We start from the raw sequence: 18,239 nt of genomic DNA on the forward strand, positions 1-18,239 counted from the left end.
TGAAAATGTCCTGCTGTGGCGCATGCATTCTTGTGCATTTACTTTAATTTCTCAGTAAGTAGGGCACTGCTTTTGATAATATTGTCGTTTTAGATGTTGTTATACATTGAGCTTTCACTCTGGCATAAATTGTTGTTTTTTACTTTAGTTTCCCTTTAATGCCAAGCATTGATGTCGTTACGCTACTGTGGGGTAGAGAGAGCATTGCACACGTGCTCATTTGATGCAGCATCATTCCATTGAGTGTTTCAGGACATGAAAAATTAGGATTACAGTGGTTTTCACAATGTGTAGGATTTGCACAATTTTTTTAGTCAATCAATGCCTTATTGGTGGCCTGTGTGAATAATAACACTATCTCTCAGTTGAAAATACTAAGTCTACTAAGTCTGTCATTCTATTTCAAAAAGGCTAGAAGGCTCTCACCAAATCTTGCCCAGCCAAACTTACTCAAGCAGGGGCATTCATATAATCAATATTCTTGCTCCCTCTTCAAGCAAATCAAAATAACACTAAATGTTCTCAAAGCAATGAGGCAAGCTTGTTGTATTAACTTGATTTTATTTCAGTCACGAAGTAGTTGAAAACATCATCTAGTGTTCTATGCAGGCAAGGTGTAAAATGTTTTCCTTGCTTCCCTTCTTGTGTACCCCACAGTCATGCATTAAAATATGGAGCAAGTTTGGTGTAAAACGCGATATGCAAGTTGATGGCTTTATTTATCATAACATTAGTTTCTAACATATTCTATTATCAAGGCAGCATTACTATTGTGATGTCTATTGCCTAGCACGAGAGAACTGCACTTCTCTTTTTTCACCCTTGCGATGGATGCGCTAGCACATCTTAACCCTGTAATGCCCAGCTTATTTTACATGCTGTACTGACTTCTCAACTTGGAACCGTACCTACGATCAAGCAGTGATGGAAGGTGAATAAGAAGGTATATGTGCATTAAGACTCCCTGCTTAAAGTTCTTAAACACTTTCAAACAACGTCCCCTGAATGAGAATTCGACTTTGTCATATGCATCACATGGGCACTGCAGGGTTAATGCATGGGCGACTGTAGCATCATGGTGTTCTTGTAAAATGAGTTGTCTTCACATCTATTATTGTGGCACAGTTCTCGCATTCAGGAGCGGGTATTTCTCCTACTTGCAAACAATTCATCGTCATTGTCTTGGTGATCAAGCTCCTGTTGGTAGTATTTGTAGCTGTTAACGTCTCAAGTAGTGGTCAGTCACATGAAAGTGTGTGTAACCTTTTAGTAAATATGTGATGCATGTAAAAGCTGTTGAGCCTCGCACTTCAAGGCCCCTAAACGTGATTTTAGAACTTGCTGTCCGAAACTCTAAGAGGAAACAATATACAACAGGCCACAACGCAATGAACAGTCACTATTGCTGGATGATAGCACTTGCAGCAATGAAACTTGCAGCACATTCTAGCAAGGCATCATGCATGTGCTGTGAGAAGTGTTTAAATGACATAATGTTTGCATGTTCTCATTCTGTTCCTGTGATAAAACACTTCTGAGCCTCTATCACAAAACAGAATTTGTCCCTATGAGAACGTTTCATAGAAACAAGTCTGGGATGCTGCTATCACATGTTGCCTCGCGTTCTACTGATTGGCTGAACGACCGTAGCATATGTGTATCACGCAAGCCATGCATGCAGCCATAACTTTTCCATGCACACAGCACTGAGTAAGACCATAATATGAAATCCTAGAACAGTATGTAGGGCCATTGAACCGATGTAGCTCTCTGCGAGTGACGTAGAGAATGACGGGAACCAAGTCCTTCTCAAAGGCAATGTATCGACATCCTAATCCCTCTTCTTGAAGTCACTGTCTATGACCCCCTCCGGGAAGCACATTGTGCTCAGAGAGGGCAAGAGGTATTGCTTGTCGATGGAATCGCTGTCCTCTTGGGACAGCTCCCCAAGCTGCTGCTTGGCTTTGCTTGCCTTGGCTTGATACTGTTGAGGAAATGGGCGTAGAGTGTCATTATGGTGTGCAAGGCAGTTTTGATGATGGCAATATTATAGACATTTGATCACAAACAAAAGTTGCCCACAGACTTCCCATGTGGACCTCTTGAAAAGCCCAATAAATTTGCAGGCACTAGGTTTTGAGATGCCACAGAAGGGTATTTAGACTGCTTGGTTTGTGACTTGAAGGAAGACAACACACTATTACAGGTAACATGTCAAAAAAGGTGCTGCAGTGCTTTCCTTGCAAGTGGTTTACTATGTATGCTGTTTCAAAGAACAAATAATTATTGGCTGTGCCAACATATGTACCTTCTGGTGTCCTGTTCATCTATGCTGTTTTTCTTCAATGAGACACTACTATTCAGATTGATTAGCATACTTCATCAGCTATTATCATTGCATGCAGTCATTCTCAATTTTTTTTGGATCAGTTTCACTCAATTATGCCATGAAAAAGCAGCATGAGCTTGAGGAATGTTTTCTTTACTTTAACATGTCTAATACATGATAAAATTGGTGCTGGGTATTTTATCTCCTCAAATACAAAAGTGTCCTCATCACACACTTTTATTTTATTTTGTTCACAATAGAATTTAGCTGTTGCTCACATTATGCAAAGTTGTCATACGAATTGAAATAGACCTTCAACTGTAACACCTTACTGCTAGGTTTATTGCTATCTTGTGCACAGCAGTTTAATAATACATGACTTCTCTTACATATACAAGCTTTTTCTCATTTATACATATATTTTAAAGAGTTCAGATTTTTTTATTTCTCTGCAGACAGTGCGAGATGTTGAATATGTTTAAAAGGCCCATAAGCCACCCCTAATAATTTTGTTTAACATTTCAAGTGAACGCATGCATGGAGTTCCAAATGCCCCCACGATGAACTAGGCCGAACCCAGCAGTTCTACGAGCCACATGTACCCCCCAAATTCTAGGCAGCAATTTGTTCTCTCCTCTGGGCCTTTCTGGTAATGTTCAGCTGCCTCGGCGTTCGCCGTGGCGTCAATATTGTCGTCTGCTCATGTCATCTACATAATGAAGCTGTTTATATGCTCGCAGGTACGTACACTCTCCACTCTTCCTCCTCACTGTGTGAGGAGGAGCACTCGACGAGGAGGAGCGATGGGCCGACAAACAGAGCTTAGCGAAAAAGAGAGCGAAATGACTGAGGGCCTCTTCTGCATCATGAACTCTGTGTAACTTCGCTATTACAACACCGTTTTAAAAAATTGTGTGGCAACGTGTTCATTGTAGGCTTGTGCACAACTACAGCAACACAACTAAATTTCAACATCTCAGTGGTTCAAGAGCCCTTTAAATGTTCAGGTATAAATATACAAGCACTCTACATAAGTAGTCCAACAATACCTCCAGCTCAGGTAAGGTCTGATAACAGCTTTTTTTTTTTTTCCTTCATTACAGGTCTACCTAGTGTACAGGGGCCGTCAAAAATTCCCAGGCCACCCTGCCATAGGAATACATGGGATAGTGTCTTGGGAACTTTTGAGGATCTCTGTACCTGTGTATAGTTTTATAGTATGTACATTACTAACGTATGTTCATTACTATTATGCTCTTTATTATATAATATTATACCGAAAGGAGGCAAGGGGTGATTTAAGAGACTAAGGCAAGTTTTAAAAAGTTTACGAGAGAACTTGATTGTGTTAAAGAGGCCGTAAAACACTTCTTTGAGTAACCATGAAATTAATTCACTTGAAAAGCGTATTGCCTCAGAAAGTCAATGCCACAAAAATTTGGAAGTCTGTCCAGTATGAGCAGAGTTACAAAGATTTGTCACATGCTACAATCGCATTCTCTCTTCTCTCGTCCTGACGAAAGCGCCGGAAGATAAGCATGGAGTGATGGGAGGAACTAACAAAAAAATGTCACGTACGCCTCCTGACCTTAAGCACTTTTCCCTTTTTTTCTTTGAATGTGCGAGTTTTTTCAGTGTGATTGCGCGCGCACGCGTGAACAAGTAGCGGCCTTCCGCGGTGATCTCTGCAACGACCGAGCGCGCCATGTTCGAATCAGCCAATGGCTCGTACGCCCGGAATAGATGGGCTTACTAGGAGTGGTTTTTGGGCTTATTCCGTGATTTGTCGAGAGAAGAGAAAGCAATTTTTAGCTGACTTTGATAATTTATTATGAATTCCAGGCGGCGTGCTGCGCTATAATATTTGGCTTGCGTGTTGTCGGGAGCCTTTACTATTGATCGGCAGCGTTTTTTGACCATGCCCAAAAAGTGTTGCAGGGCCCCTTTAATGCAGCGCAAATGTTTCTACGCCCTGCTGTGGAAAATATGTGTTTGTGTAGTTATGCTCCTTTTAACGTATACGGTATTATTTATGTTGTTTTATTCCTCATTTGCTATGTTAGACATGATACTGCTTCCGCAAGACTGAATGCGTGCACACTGGCAGCTTAATTTCAGACATTGCCGTACAAGTCAGGCTGCACACCAACCACAGCATACCGCACCAACATTTTTTAGCAGAGGCTGTGAGTTGGAGTGAAGCGACACATGTTCATGCAGTTTGTGTTGATTGCTTTCACATGAAGGTCATATTGTAAAGTTGCTTTCTGCTATCATTGATGTTGTCCTTGACTTCACATCATTCCATAAACCTACCTAATTTTTGTTAGTAAATAAAATGCCGGTTAGCATGCGTTATGCTTCAGTTACTTGCACTGCAAGCCTTTGTATTTTCAATTTCTCAAGACATGCCTTAGCTTCTAATAAGTATGAAAATTCATTGTGTTAACTTGGCTCACTTACCCTGCAACAGCACTTTTGATGCCCACTTTCAATAGCAACACTTTATGAGTGGTTGTATTAGTCACTGTTAGCACTTCTACGCTTAAATTTTGTGGGAGGTGAGAGCTATTAAAGTACAGTGAACGACGTGGGGCCTCATGAGTGTATACACTTTTCCAGTGCACAAAATGGTTTGAGTTGCATTTGCACACTAAGATATTTACATTTGTGCTAATAATGAAACAATTGTTTGTTTACCACATTAGACAAGTGGTGCTTGGCCTGTCGGGACCAACATATGTGGCCACTGATGCAAGGATATTCGCGGTCAGCCCCAATGATGCTAACATACTCACCCTGCTCCTGTAAGCGTGAACGTAGAAGTTGCCAAATAGTACGAGGAAAGAGAAGGCATACACGATGAAGGCATATTGCATCCACCTTGTGAACTTGCAGCCACTGAAGATGGCATTGATGCCAAAGCCCAGGCCGATGCAAAATTGTACCTGTGTGTGTGAAAAGTGTTACAGGAAAGGTCATAAGTTCAGATTTATTCATGGCATGTAGTACTCTCAAGCAAATTTGAGCAACAGTAACAAAAGGCAACATCGGGTATGCTGTCAACAGATTGTTTGCTAGGGGGTTTATAGCTTTCTGCATCCAAATTTTGGATCGATTTCACAATTTTCCAAAGCAAATTTTGTAGTAATCACACTACCTTAGTACTTTATGTTCCAGGATTGCATGAATTGATGCTAGAATGACTTTTCGTTTAATATCCATTGGGCACAAAGTGTTCTTGTGAATGTCACTGGGATGTCAAGATGCCTCGAAGCAGACTTATTTTAGAGATGCAGAGTATAGCTTTGCGTCAGAAGACTCTTCACGCGGGCTCGTGGCACTGCTAGGTTTACAGTAGAGCAGGGATAATTGTCGAAATTGTGCGCAACTATGCAAGCCAATTCATAAACAATTAGTCATAAGTTTACACAGAGACATCAAAGCAAACAAAACTCTACATTCCTAATGCTGAAAGTATTTACTGTCATCATAGCACCGGTAAACTGGCAGCCTTTACCTTTTACCTCCTGCATTTTCTGGTAAACTCTCTGCTTTCATCTACGTCTCCCTCTCACGTGTGGCCATGTGTGCTAGTGTCAGTCAGGTCAATAGATAATAGCGGTGATGATGGTACTGCAGTATCACATTAATCTTGTGTGCTTGAAAGTGCCAATAATCCATCTGCGCTGCTCTCCTGTTTCATTTGCAAGAGAAAACTGTTTCACTGCAGCTTGCATGGGGTGTCATGATTTAGCGTTGATGTATAAGTTCGAGCATGATTGAAATGCATGTGTGGGGTCGATTGTGATACATCAGAGCTGCAAAAGTGGTGCGATGCCAAGGGTTCATCTTAGTGTGAAATGAATATGTGGATAATATACCGTATTCTTCTCTGTACAAAATCCACTCAGTGCAAGGAGAGATCCAGCTTGCCAAGTAAGCAATGATAGCAGGGGCTTTTTTGAATGCATTGCCCAATAGTGTCCTTTGTTTTTGTTTCTGTCAGCTTCGCCGCAATACATTAAAGTTATGCGGTAAAGCATAATTTTTTTGCGCTAACATGTGTGTTTATAGTCAAACATACCAAGAGTTGAAATCGAGCATAATCACGGTTCCACACTTGTTTTACATGAGCGCATGCATAGGCTCTTGCGCGTTGCGTCTTACACGCACGTCATAAATAGCTCTATAGGCCCGCCAGTACGCTTCAAGCTCGCCATGCCTCTTTTTACGTTTAGTGTGCAGAATAGTGAGTATTGCGGTGAAGCTGACTAGAACAATTATGCAAAGCATTTGAGATTTCGGCCTCAAAAGCATTTTAGGTGCAAGCTTGATTAACAAAAGCAACGCTTCACCACAAATACATGTGTAGTTTCCAGATAGGACACCCGTAATAAAACTATAACATTTCTGTGCGCGATGAACTTTAGTTCACAGTGAGTAGAGCCGCAGTGCTTACAGCGCAAACATTATTTCCACAGAATGTACCATATACTTCTGGAGAGCTAGATCCTAATTCACGATTACTAATATTTTTTGTCAGTTTTCTATCTTGGGCTACACTGTTTTCAGGCTAGTGTTTGTGTCAAGTGAAAAGGTGCAATACTTACGAGCTGTATTAGCGTGAGATGCTTCTTCCACCAGAGGTACTTCTGCACAGAAGGTCCCAAGGCAGCTAAGCCATAATACGAGTACATGAGTACGTGGACGAGGCAGTTGATGCTAGGACCAGGGGCAGCTGCAGAGGCAAACATGAAAGTGTGGCTCAGTGTTGCGCACGAGAGAAGAGCTGAAAAGTTTGTGTGAAGTGTGCTTTTTATCATGTTATTTTCCTAGTACCACTTATATTATAAAACACTGCACCTTTACCTGTTCCGCCATTCAGCACGCGGCGAGCTCGCCTGCTGAAATACTGAGCAATGCAACAATGCCATTCTCGATTAAGCTCGAAATGGTTGAATAGGCGAGTCAAGGGGTAGAAAAACTATTCTTCTGTTCACAACTTGTGTCCGAAGCAAGCTTTTTGTTGCTTCAGCCATACAGAATGCAGACGCAAGTGTGTTAGAACATCAGGGTGCTTCGAAGATGAGGTTCTCAGTCGCAATGTACGTCACATCTGTTTAGATGATCCAGCCAGTGTTTTCCAACATTCGCAATGGTGTAAGGGGGGAGAGGACCTTTATGTCGACAAGATATTCCCATAACTGCATTAATTATACATGTGTCAGTGGCTGATTTCGACTTTCATCTTCCCAAGTATGAACTCCGTGAGAGGCTCTTGTTTTGGTGGAGGGCGCGGTTTTCACCTTTGGCCGATTTCAACAAGAATGACCAGGTGTCTCCGGCATTGAATCATGCTAGTAATAGCACCACCTACTATACATGTGATTCATCTACTATGTACTATGGTGCGGCTCTCAACAAGCAAGCTAAGGAAAAGAGTAAAAGGTTTACAGGCCCCTTAGCCACAACATGAAGCATAGCACAAGCAAAGGCACATAATATTCTTATGTAAAATGACATGAGGCGTGGCTAGTTACATCTGTATTTACACTGATGTGCACAGCATCGACCAAGATGGAGAACAGCATGCACACGGGTGGTGATGATGATGATGATGACGCCTACGGCTCATACCCACTCAGTGGGATCGGCCATGAACTAATTACCTGAGTTAGGCGTTTTGAATATTGAACATTTATGAAAAAATAATGTACGTAAAACGAAAGAAGTCCTATGAGTGTTGTTCTCCCGTTTAGACTAGACAGGATAATCATTGTCTTGACTAACACTTGATGTACCTAAAAATAATTCGTACTAATAATAATCATAGTAAAAAACATGCCAGTCTTCTTTATCATGTTCTGCACGCAGAATAAATGACCCTTGGTATGTTAAATACGTGGTATTACTCCCGGTGCTAAAAGCGCCGTCTCGGTGCAGAAGAAGAGTGATATGACTTTTAGTCTACTGACGTGCACTACGTCACTGGATGCATGGCCGTGTAGACGAGGTGCGGGATTGCGCGGTGGTCTAGAGGTTCGGGGGGTGCAAACACACTTGCTAATAAAATTTTTCTGTCTGTCTGTGCTGGTGGAGATGGGAATGATTTCGTAGGTGACATCCGTCACCTGGCGGACTGTATGGTAGGGACCCGTGTTCCGAGATAACTTATTACAAGCCAACACGGTGGACTGGGCACCACAGGAAAACTAGAGACCCGGGTGAGGACCGAACGTCGACATGCCGGCTGCTATTGTTGAGGGTGTAGCGACGAGAGAAGAGAGACGTGAGATGACGTCGAAGGCGGCTGATGGGGCCGTGCCGATCTCGCCACTTTATTCCAGGCCTGAAGCGGAGCCACGTCGGCTACCAGCGTCCGCCACGCCAGGCGTGTCAGCTCGTTCTCAACCTCGCGCAGCTCGAGCTAGCGTCAGCTGCGCGAGAGGCGCGGCGCAGTGATCAAGAAATGATGGCGATGATGATGGCACTACAGGGCTCCCCCCCCCCCTAGCGCTTTGCGCGATTCGAAGGCATATGAAAAAAAAAGAAAAAAATAGTGACAAAAGCTATATACATGAACGACAATCCATAAGGTGTTCATTTGGAAAGTCCAGATTGTCAACGTTGATGGGCCATCGGTAAGCAGCGGTCTCCGGCGGGCGACACTGGTAATGGCGCAGCGGACGAGGGTGGCCAGGCAGGCACGCTGTTGGAAGGAGCGGGCGAGGGTCGTGATGAAGGGACACCCTTGTCGACAGCGAGCACCAACAACAAGGTGAAAAATGTCCAAGGGCCGAGAACACACACGGGCCGCCCCGGCGCGGCCGATTGTCGCGCGCACTCGGACACTGATGCTCAAAAAATGAACTGCAGCATGAGCGCAGCACGGCCAGTTCAGAGAGTCCAGCGTTACCTCCACGTTGGAGCTGGTGGGGACGACGACAGGGAGTGCGGTCAACCCTGGCAGTGCGCCCACCGTGCCGGTACCGTCGCTTCCGGTGGCACATCACCGGGCGCGGCGGCCGCCTGGTCGGCCGAGCAGGGTGCAGATAAGTCTGAAACGGTGCGCTCTGGACCGGCGAAGTGCGACATGGTTTACGGTGACAACGAGCCGGCCCAGAGGGCACTGACAGACCGCTTTCCCCGACCTCTGACGACGCGCGACGCGTAGGCGTACGCCGATGAGTCGCCGCGCTGTTCGAGCCAAACCCGACGTCCGGTGATGCGAGACCGAGCGGCGGGCATGCGGCGTCACAGCCGTCATGGGCCGTCGACGGCGCCGAAATGCTCGAGCACGCGCACGCAGTGGCAGGCGGATGGCCCAACTGCGCATCCGTTGGGGCACGCACGGTGTGCTCCACCCGCGGTGAGCCAGGCGTGCGGCCCTTGGGACCCCCTGACATCGCCACAGCATCACGCACGTCCAGCCGTGCATGCCCAGGGGCCCGAACCCCCGCAGGACAGACCGAGAATGATGTCAGTAGGCACCGGCAGTCCACGAGGCCCTGAGCAGCAGGCACCGGTGTGCAGGGGAAACTGATGGCGTGGAGTGTCACAGCGGGCTCTGGGTCCACAGTGCGAGTGGTGCCGCGGGCCTCCACAGGCGCCGGGACAGGCGGGGAGTCTGCAGGAAGGTCAGCTGGCCCAGCCGAGGTCGTCATGGAGTCTGGTGAGGCTACGGTGTCACGTGCCGTCGCTTTCGTGGAAAACGTGCAGGTGGCAGGTACGTGTGATGAAGCTCTGCACGGGGGCTCTGAGGGAATGTACCTCTCGGAGGGAAGGTCAGTCGCAGTGGGGGAGTCTTCTACCTCGCGGTCGTGATCAGGTGCAGGAGTGCATGTTCCTGCGACCGGATCAGGTGTAGAAGTAGTCCAAGCCGGGGTACCGAGGTAGCGGTCAATGGAGGGCTGTGGACCGGTTCGTACCTTGCTCTGCGACGCCGGGGAAACCTGCCTGGTGCGGGTAAACGGAAGCGGACGGTATGTGTTGCCGCTGCGGGCGAGCACCACAGTGCAGAGGGCATCGTAAGGCTGCGGGCTGGTGCTTGAAGTGGCAGCGAAATGGCGCAACTCTACCGGAAGGGCGTCGAGAAGAATGGCGTGCATCAGCAGCTGGTCCGTGATGCCATTCACCGCAAGAACGGCGTCGAGCTACATAAACCATACGTTGGGGTAGGTCGATTGGAACGGCGGCACTGGCGGGCAGAGTTGCGGGAAAATGGCAGCGGGCCGTTCGGCGAAGGGCGTGTTCTCTGGGTCACCAATGTAGCGACGAGAGAAGAGAGACGTGAGATGACGTCGAAGGCGGCTGATGGGGCCGTGCCGATCTCGCCACTTTATTCCAGGCCTGAGGCGGAGCCACGTCGGCTACCAGCGTCCGCCACGCCAGGCGTGTCAGCTCGTTCTCAACCTCGCGCAGCTCGAGCTAGCGTCAGCTGCGCGAGAGGCGCGGCGCAGTGATCAAGAAATGATGGCGATGATGATGGCACTACAAGGGTCTTCCGGATCGCTTGTGAAGCCTACAGCCCTGAGCGAGTGATCTGGCGCTGTTTAGCACGAGCGATAGCGTGGCGTGCGTGTTCGCTGGGCGGATGTGTGGTAGCTGGAAGTAGTGTGCCCAGTGGTAACGTCGGATCATGGCCATGTAGCATGTAGAAATGGAAAATCCATTGGCGTCTCCGCCGTGTTGGCTCGAGTAATTGTAAGCGAAGGTCATGTGAGGTAGCACCAGGTCCCGGTCACGCTGGTCAGGCGAGACGTACATAGAGAGCATATTCGTCAGCATATTCAGGCTCTAGGGGAGGCTATTTGTTCGGGGATGGTAGGAAGAGGTCAACTTGTGCTGCGTTGACGAAGAGAGCAAAGGAACGTCGTTTACCTGGGAAGAAAATTCGCGGCCACGATCCGCGAGCAAAAAGTGAAAAGCGCCATGGTGTAGAGTAACATTGTGCCACAAAAAGTTGGCAACGTCTGTTGCATTGCTTGTGGGGAGCGCTCGAGTGATGGTATATCTGGTTGCATGGTCTATAGCAACGGTGATCCATTTGTTGCCAAAATTGAACTCGGGAAAAGGACCGAGAATGTCTACACTAACACGGAAGAAAGGCTTGGTAGGGATGGAGATCGATTGAAGGAGTCCAACAGAGACTCTAGCAGCTCGCTTCCGAGGTTGGTGTCGCAGGAGGCCACGTAACGTCGAACGGGCCGAGCGAGACCGCGTCAAAAAGAAAAGTTGCGCCGGCCATAGTCATACGCGCAATATATGCCCAGGTGACCGGCAGTTGGCTCGTTGGGAAGTTCATGCAGCACCGTTGAACGCAAATAGTTATAGGCCCGACGGGAAGGAGCTCAGGGCTATCTAGCTGGACGCTATGACGGTACAGCGTGCTATTCAAGGTGACGAGCATTCGCAGTAACGCATCGTTAGAGGCAAATTCTAGATGGTCAATCAGAGATCGCAAGTAAGCATCAAGGCGTTGTTCGTCACCAATCCGAAGAAACTGAGTCATGGACATGATGCTTAGGGCAGCCTCGAGGACTGAAGACCCAACGCCCAATGAGCATGTCATCCAATAGGGTCTTCCAGTGAAGAAAGCCAACAGCGTACTTTCTCGAGACACTCAAATAAAGGGGCAGTGCCGCCAAATGTCGGAAGCCTTTTGTGGATTTCTTCTGTATGCAATGGCACTCCTCACGAATGGTTGGGCACAGGGGACGTTTAGAATACATTTTAATTCACTTCAAAACTGTCCCTACACGCTCATTCTTCCGAACGAGCCCCATCGCGAGCGCGTCCAACTGTGACGTATCTCTATAGGAAGTGACGTCACAAATTTAGAGGAAAGGGGGGGGGGGAACCTCCTTCACGTACGTACCGGCAAAGCATCGCGGACGTTTGTTTAGGATGATCACGGTGTTTGGGTGGCACATGTGTGCGAGAGCAGACTATACTCGGCACGCGCCATAGCTTTGTGCGGTTACGTCACTGCCCATCTCGGCGCCCAGAAACCGGAGTCAAAAATTGTCCACACAAATATGGCGACATTAAATTATTCAGCGACAATAGTTGAATCTTGGTACGTTTACCGACCTTCTCGAAGCTATAAGAAACGCTTGCATCAAAGAACGCGCAAGCCACAAGTATGGTTGCACCGCACATTCTCTCCCTCCCCATTAACATGTATCTGCACCTCACTCAGTGTTGCATTCCCTTTCGGATCGGCCTACCTTTGAGCAAGTGACAATCTCGTGCGGTCACGACATGACGTCATGACGCGCTGTCATCGATAACGTCGTCATATGACGCTACCACTTGATCACGTGACTGACTAATACCATTCGTGTTCACGCCGACCTAATAATATACGTACCAGACCCTCCGGCGACCCATCGGATGCCGATCCACCAGAAGAAGAACATGGTCGAGTGGTGGTAGACGTGCAGGTAGGTGAGCTGGTTGTCCTTCTTGCGCAACACGAAGAACACCGTGTCCATCAGCTCGATAAGCTTGCTCATGTAGTACCACCACAGTGCGCGTGCTATCTGCGAGGCGAGGGTGCAACAACGTTCTTTAAGAGCAAATAACGAGGAGTGATCTCAGCTTCAGACACTATGATGAAAGATATGACCTGTTGATGCAAGAAATATGTGGCGACTATTTTGCTGAATATTTCATTACTTAAGCCAAACTATTAGCCCAGTTAGAAAGTTGCAATCTCTGAATTGAGCATAATCACATTTTTTTAAATACATTAAAAATATTGTCGAAATTCATATTTATATTAGGTCATGATAGAAATAAAGATAAATGCTACGCTCATAAGCGATTATGACGCAGCAATACAGAAGCTATGCAATTACAAGCACAATTCGAACTATAATCGTAGTAACCCTTATCAAACGGTCTTATTTCGTCGTCTGATTCAACAAGCAGTTTTTCTTTTAGCTAATGCGAAGTGCACATTAATATTCCTCATTATGCACCTTAAGTGTCGTCATTGTCGCAATAGTCTTATCTGCCGTCCTGCAAAATTGGGGTCGCCTTATGTTCTATTTATTCTTGAAGCTTGCGTCATACTTTATCATGAACTACAAGGAGCATAACTCTTTTCAGATATGACGTCAGTTCAACGGTGCTATATCTGAGTGGGTAAAATAACAGGCGAGAAGTTCTGTCGAGCTCACGACAGTCGCTTGGAGCGCTCCGTGACTACAGCGGCGTCACTGCGTGAAACGTGTGAACTGCGAGTTAGCTCACGTATATCTACAGACAGGCGCTGGTTTCTGACCTCAGTAGACGGGGCAGCGTTCCTCTTTCTAGATAGAACTCTAGACTCGCCGTCGCGATGGACGTCTATGGAACAGGCTTTATAAGGCCTGCTCGTTTCCACAATGAAAGTCGGGCTTTGGTGAAGGGCTTTCAAACTCCGGTAATCTTTGTTTATTCTTTTTATGAGTCTCATTTCCCGCGGTAGAGAAGTAGCAGATTATATTACCTCTCAGATTGGTCTTCCTACCTCTCACTTTGCTATCTATCTATCTATCTATCTATCTATCTATCTATCTATCTATCTATCTATCTATCTATCTATCTATCTATCTATCTATCTATCTATCTATCTATCTATCTATCTATCTATCTATCTATCTATCTATCTATCTATCTATCTATCTATCTACTAAATAAGTAGCTAGCTAGCTTAATGCCTTTGCATCCAACCAACCATCGCTTTCTCTTCGCGGCATGAAACAGGTGGAGTGAATTGCGTCAGTAATGTGTTTCGGACAGTCTTTCATCTAAATGCCGACTAAAGGGTATCGAACGGTTAGGTCAGGGTGAACCAGCGGTGAGGAAACGTTAGCAGCCAGAGATCCCCGTGTAACGTGGGCTCTGCTCAGGCGCTCAGGATGGGGTCATTTGATCTCGATGCCGCTTCCCCGGCTTCGCTCACGACGACGAGTGTGAGGAAGAAAAGGTCACGTGCGACTATAAGCAAACCACAGCGAGTCCACTATTTTTTACAGCGTGGTGCTATGTCACCAATGCCGTGCCGTTCGCCGTAAACGGGCCTTGCTGCAAAGTAGTTAAACGTAATTCGTGCCAATTAAGCGCGCGATTTAAGAAGGAAACGGTGAAGGCTGTTTACTAATTGGGCAGTTCATGCGTATTATGTGTGTGTGTATGTGTGTGTTTGTTTCTAGTTGACAAAAAAAAGAAAAGGAAGATGGACAGTATAGCAATGGCATTGACTGCTAAGTTGCCCCGCGCCGCGGTGGTCTAGTGGCTAAGGTACTCGGCTGCTGACCCGCAGGTCGCGGGATCGAATCCCGGTCGTAGCGGCTGCATTTCCGATGGAGGCGGAAATGCTGTAGGCCCGCGTGCTCAGATTTGTGTGCACTAACGTTAAAGAACCCCAGCTGGTCAAAATTTCCGGAGCCCTCCACTACGGCGTCTCTCATAATAATATGGTGGTTTTGGGACGTTAAACACCGCATATTATTATTAATAATATTATTGCTAAGTTGCTGCCCTGTATGCCAATAACTATATCACCCTGATATCTTTTTATATATTCGTCTCTACTGTGTACCTTGCTAGGACAATGCGTAAAAAAGTCACGCAGTGTCGTAATACTATTAACAGTCAATAAACGACGTTTATATTTCCGAAATCAAAGAAACAATTACTTTTATAATTCATTTCTGGACTACAAAAAAAAAACATTTCCTGGTCATTATCTTGAAACTTCTGCATCGCATTTCATGTTTGAGCTTCATGCGGTGCGTTTGCTTCACCTCATAAAGACGCTGTCTACAGAAAAGCCACCTTGCTGAAGACAAGAGCGTATACATATATAGTCTTGGATGTCTCCGTCGTTTATCCTTATGTTTATCGCGAACTAGAATGTCAAGCATTCAAGTTTTTGCTGATTGGGCCAAATAAGAGGCTGTGGTGGCAAGTCTACCTTGTACATGGCATGCGGCATCCTTCTATCTATCACCGCTGGCTTTACGCAAATGTATTTGCGCCTAGCGGCTGAGCCCATCAGCCGCTAGGCGAGATGTCACACTGTGCTTACAGATGGCTCTGTGGAGCACAACGACTAGTCGTTGACATAATAACAGTCCAGTCGTGATGCATTTATAGCCGACAGTTCACAGAGATAAAGCATGTGTACCACCACGTCACATGTTCATTTGTGTTATGTTGTGTAGCAGTTTATTTCAAAGAGCTTCTGGGTTGTTTCTTTCTGCATCGTAGTTGAAGCTGCTAGCGTAAGCAACTAAGCGGAGTCACGCACAAGGCGCAGGTTGTCTATGTTAGGACACGCTTATGCCTTTCAAATATGATAGCCTTTGAGCGATCGAACACGGTCTGTCTGCCGCGGCAAGGTTTTGCCAGCCGTAATAACTTCACCTGTTTAACGTGCCAGAGCAATGATATGATTATGAAGCACGCCGCAGTGGAGAGCCGCAGAAAACTGTGACCGTCGGAAATTTTGATATCCTGCACCTAAATTTAAGTACTATCGCGACGGAAAGAAAGGCGAACACCAAAATGCAGGGCTAGGCGAATCTGTGCTTCCCGCTGGCGTCACTGTAGCGCTATAATCTTGCTCCGGCTGGCGACATCACACTGCGTCTGCGCACTGGCACGTTTGTTTAGTGAATAATCTCGACGTGCTCGAGTTCCACCCGCAGTGACAGTCAGCAATGCTAGGCGCAGACAGCAGTGTAACGCTTAAGAAGCTTCGTGATTGTTCAAGATCGTTCTGTTAGCATTTCGCGCAGGACGCGAATAATCAAGTTTATTCGAGAGCATACGCGAGCACCAGCGATGTGGCTTGAGGGTTCTGGGCGCATGTATAAATGCCAACGTACCTCACCGGGTAGGTCATATCGCCGTCGACTCGACGGCTGACGACTGTTCATGCCGCTGTTAGTCTACAGTGGGAATCGCTTACACGACGTATGTTCACTTTCCGGGCACAGGTTCGCCCAAATAGAAAGTTTAGTCTTGAACACGCCAGCTGCTGCCTTCGTCAACGTCACGACCACGTGACAACATCATCTGCTGCTCATTCATGACACTGAATGCAAGCGCTGTGCAATAGCGCCAGCCGGCCCTAGGGTCTAGTGCTGTGGGGATGGCGCCGACTGCTTTCTGACCGCCAGGTAAGGGAAGAAAATATGTAGCTGGCATTTTTTTTTCCTTTTTGATAGCAAGGAAAACATTATGCTACATGATCGCAGTATCAAGAGCTCGGTCTTTTCTTTTTCATTTTTTTATACTCACCCTTATCTCTAACGGATGGTCGCTGTAGTCAACCAGTTGGCACAACCAGCTGTATCTCCGCTTGGTTATGCAATACAATATCTAGGAAACAGAGAACACGTCATTAAAATGAGAACACCGAATCAGCATCTTCTTTATATATGAGATATGTTGGCCCGTGAAGTTAGAGCATGGGAAAGTTTGAAAAGTAATTTTTTTTCTCCCATGTAAAATACACCAAGTTATTGCATTCCTCACAACATAAACAAACGAACCTCAAGAGCAGTCATTCGAATCGCATGACATAGTCACCCTACAACCAACCCTGCTGCCGCTTGTGTTCACTCAATACCCATAAAAACCGTTGCCGACGTGTTCTTGAGCGTAACGAGGAATTCTAGGTTCAGTCGCCGTCACGCTTAACACCGACAATGCTTAAGTCATTTCGCATCTCGTGCGCAGAGTGCTAAGGACGTCTGGTCTGAGTGCCTCGAGCTCACTAGCTGAGCGCGCCTTACTACAGAAGCAAGAATAGTGCTCCTTAGTAGTCTTGTATTGGTTTTTGTGAACATTAAGCTGCTCTATACGTGTCTTCGTTGTTCTTGTTAAATATGACGAAGGCTGTACGCGCACAGTCACAATAACATTAATACCGTATAGTTGCTTATTCAGGTGGCATGTGTATCTAAATAATAATTTGTTAACATAGCGATGGTGCAGAACTTAGCGAGACCGATGCATCGCCGTCACGTCTAAGGGTACACTCAAAAATAAATGTGCAGCTGCTGGTATGCGGTACGTAGTTGACTTGCTACATTTATGGACTGCGAATGCGTCACCCACGCACCGTTGTGAGTGGGTAACGTCATTGTACCCCCTACCCCGTCTGGCACCCGTCGCTCTGGCTAAGCAAATGCTACGCGCAAATAAAAAGGTGATTGATTTCGCCTTAGCGCTACACCAGAATCGCTCATATTGGTGGCGTTAGCTGTCGCTGTGAAATTATAGATACGCGACATGCTTCATAAGCAGCACAGAAGACAACAGGACACGAGAATACGACCCAACAAGGCGTGTTGCTGAGCTGGTCGGTACATTACTGGAGGCAAGTAGGTATAGAGCTGATAGGACTTTGACGAACTGAAGACACAAACTGACTTAGACGGGCGCTGCAATATTGGCCGCTTCGTGTTCTCACTTCGTCCTCGTCCCTTTAGCGTCATGCCTATTTGCCTATAAAAAGTACGGCAACAACACCGGCTGTATAAGCTGTTCACTCAGAACTACTTCGTTCAACCGACTGGCTTTAGTGAGCACTGTAGAACTGTAGATATGATACAGCGCTACGAAATTTAGATTACGCTGTAATTACCCACGCAACGCTGCAGTATTTACAGTGCTAGGTGTTCAAGTGGGTGTACGAGCTATCTCTACAAGTGCTCTATATGTTTATCTTCTGCGGTTGAATCTCTAACTAACGTGGTTGCTTGCGCGAGTTGGTACGACATGATTCACATAAAAAACAACGCCAATAACGAGGGCCAAGAAAAGGAGACAGACAGCGGCGCTGCTTACAACAAGATTTATTTGCTAGAACCGCCCAATATATACTTGGGCAATATCTGACAAA

The 18,239-nt window shown here is 46.4% G+C and overlaps 1 protein-coding gene across 1 annotated transcript in view; it reads right to left on the minus strand.

Annotated features, from left to right (window-relative positions):
- Window positions 1–1,117: 1,117 nt before the first annotated feature.
- LOC119170444 (very long chain fatty acid elongase 4) overlaps window positions 1,118–18,239 on the minus strand; it is a 37,150-nt gene continuing 20,028 nt past the window's right edge. Inside the window, exons 4-8 of the mRNA XM_037421615.2 lie at window positions 16,631–16,711; window positions 12,705–12,876; window positions 6,943–7,070; window positions 5,128–5,277; window positions 1,118–1,984 (exon numbers count right to left, since the gene is read on the minus strand). Of these exons, the coding sequence (XP_037277512.2) occupies window positions 1,832–1,984; window positions 5,128–5,277; window positions 6,943–7,070; window positions 12,705–12,876; window positions 16,631–16,711 (684 nt within the window). The 3' untranslated portion in view covers window positions 1,118–1,831. The remainder of the gene's footprint in view (window positions 1,985–5,127; window positions 5,278–6,942; window positions 7,071–12,704; window positions 12,877–16,630; window positions 16,712–18,239) is intronic.

This window comes from Rhipicephalus microplus, chromosome 2, assembly GCF_043290135.1.
Source record: "Rhipicephalus microplus isolate Deutch F79 chromosome 2, USDA_Rmic, whole genome shotgun sequence".
Taxonomy (NCBI): domain Eukaryota; kingdom Metazoa; phylum Arthropoda; class Arachnida; order Ixodida; family Ixodidae; genus Rhipicephalus; species Rhipicephalus microplus.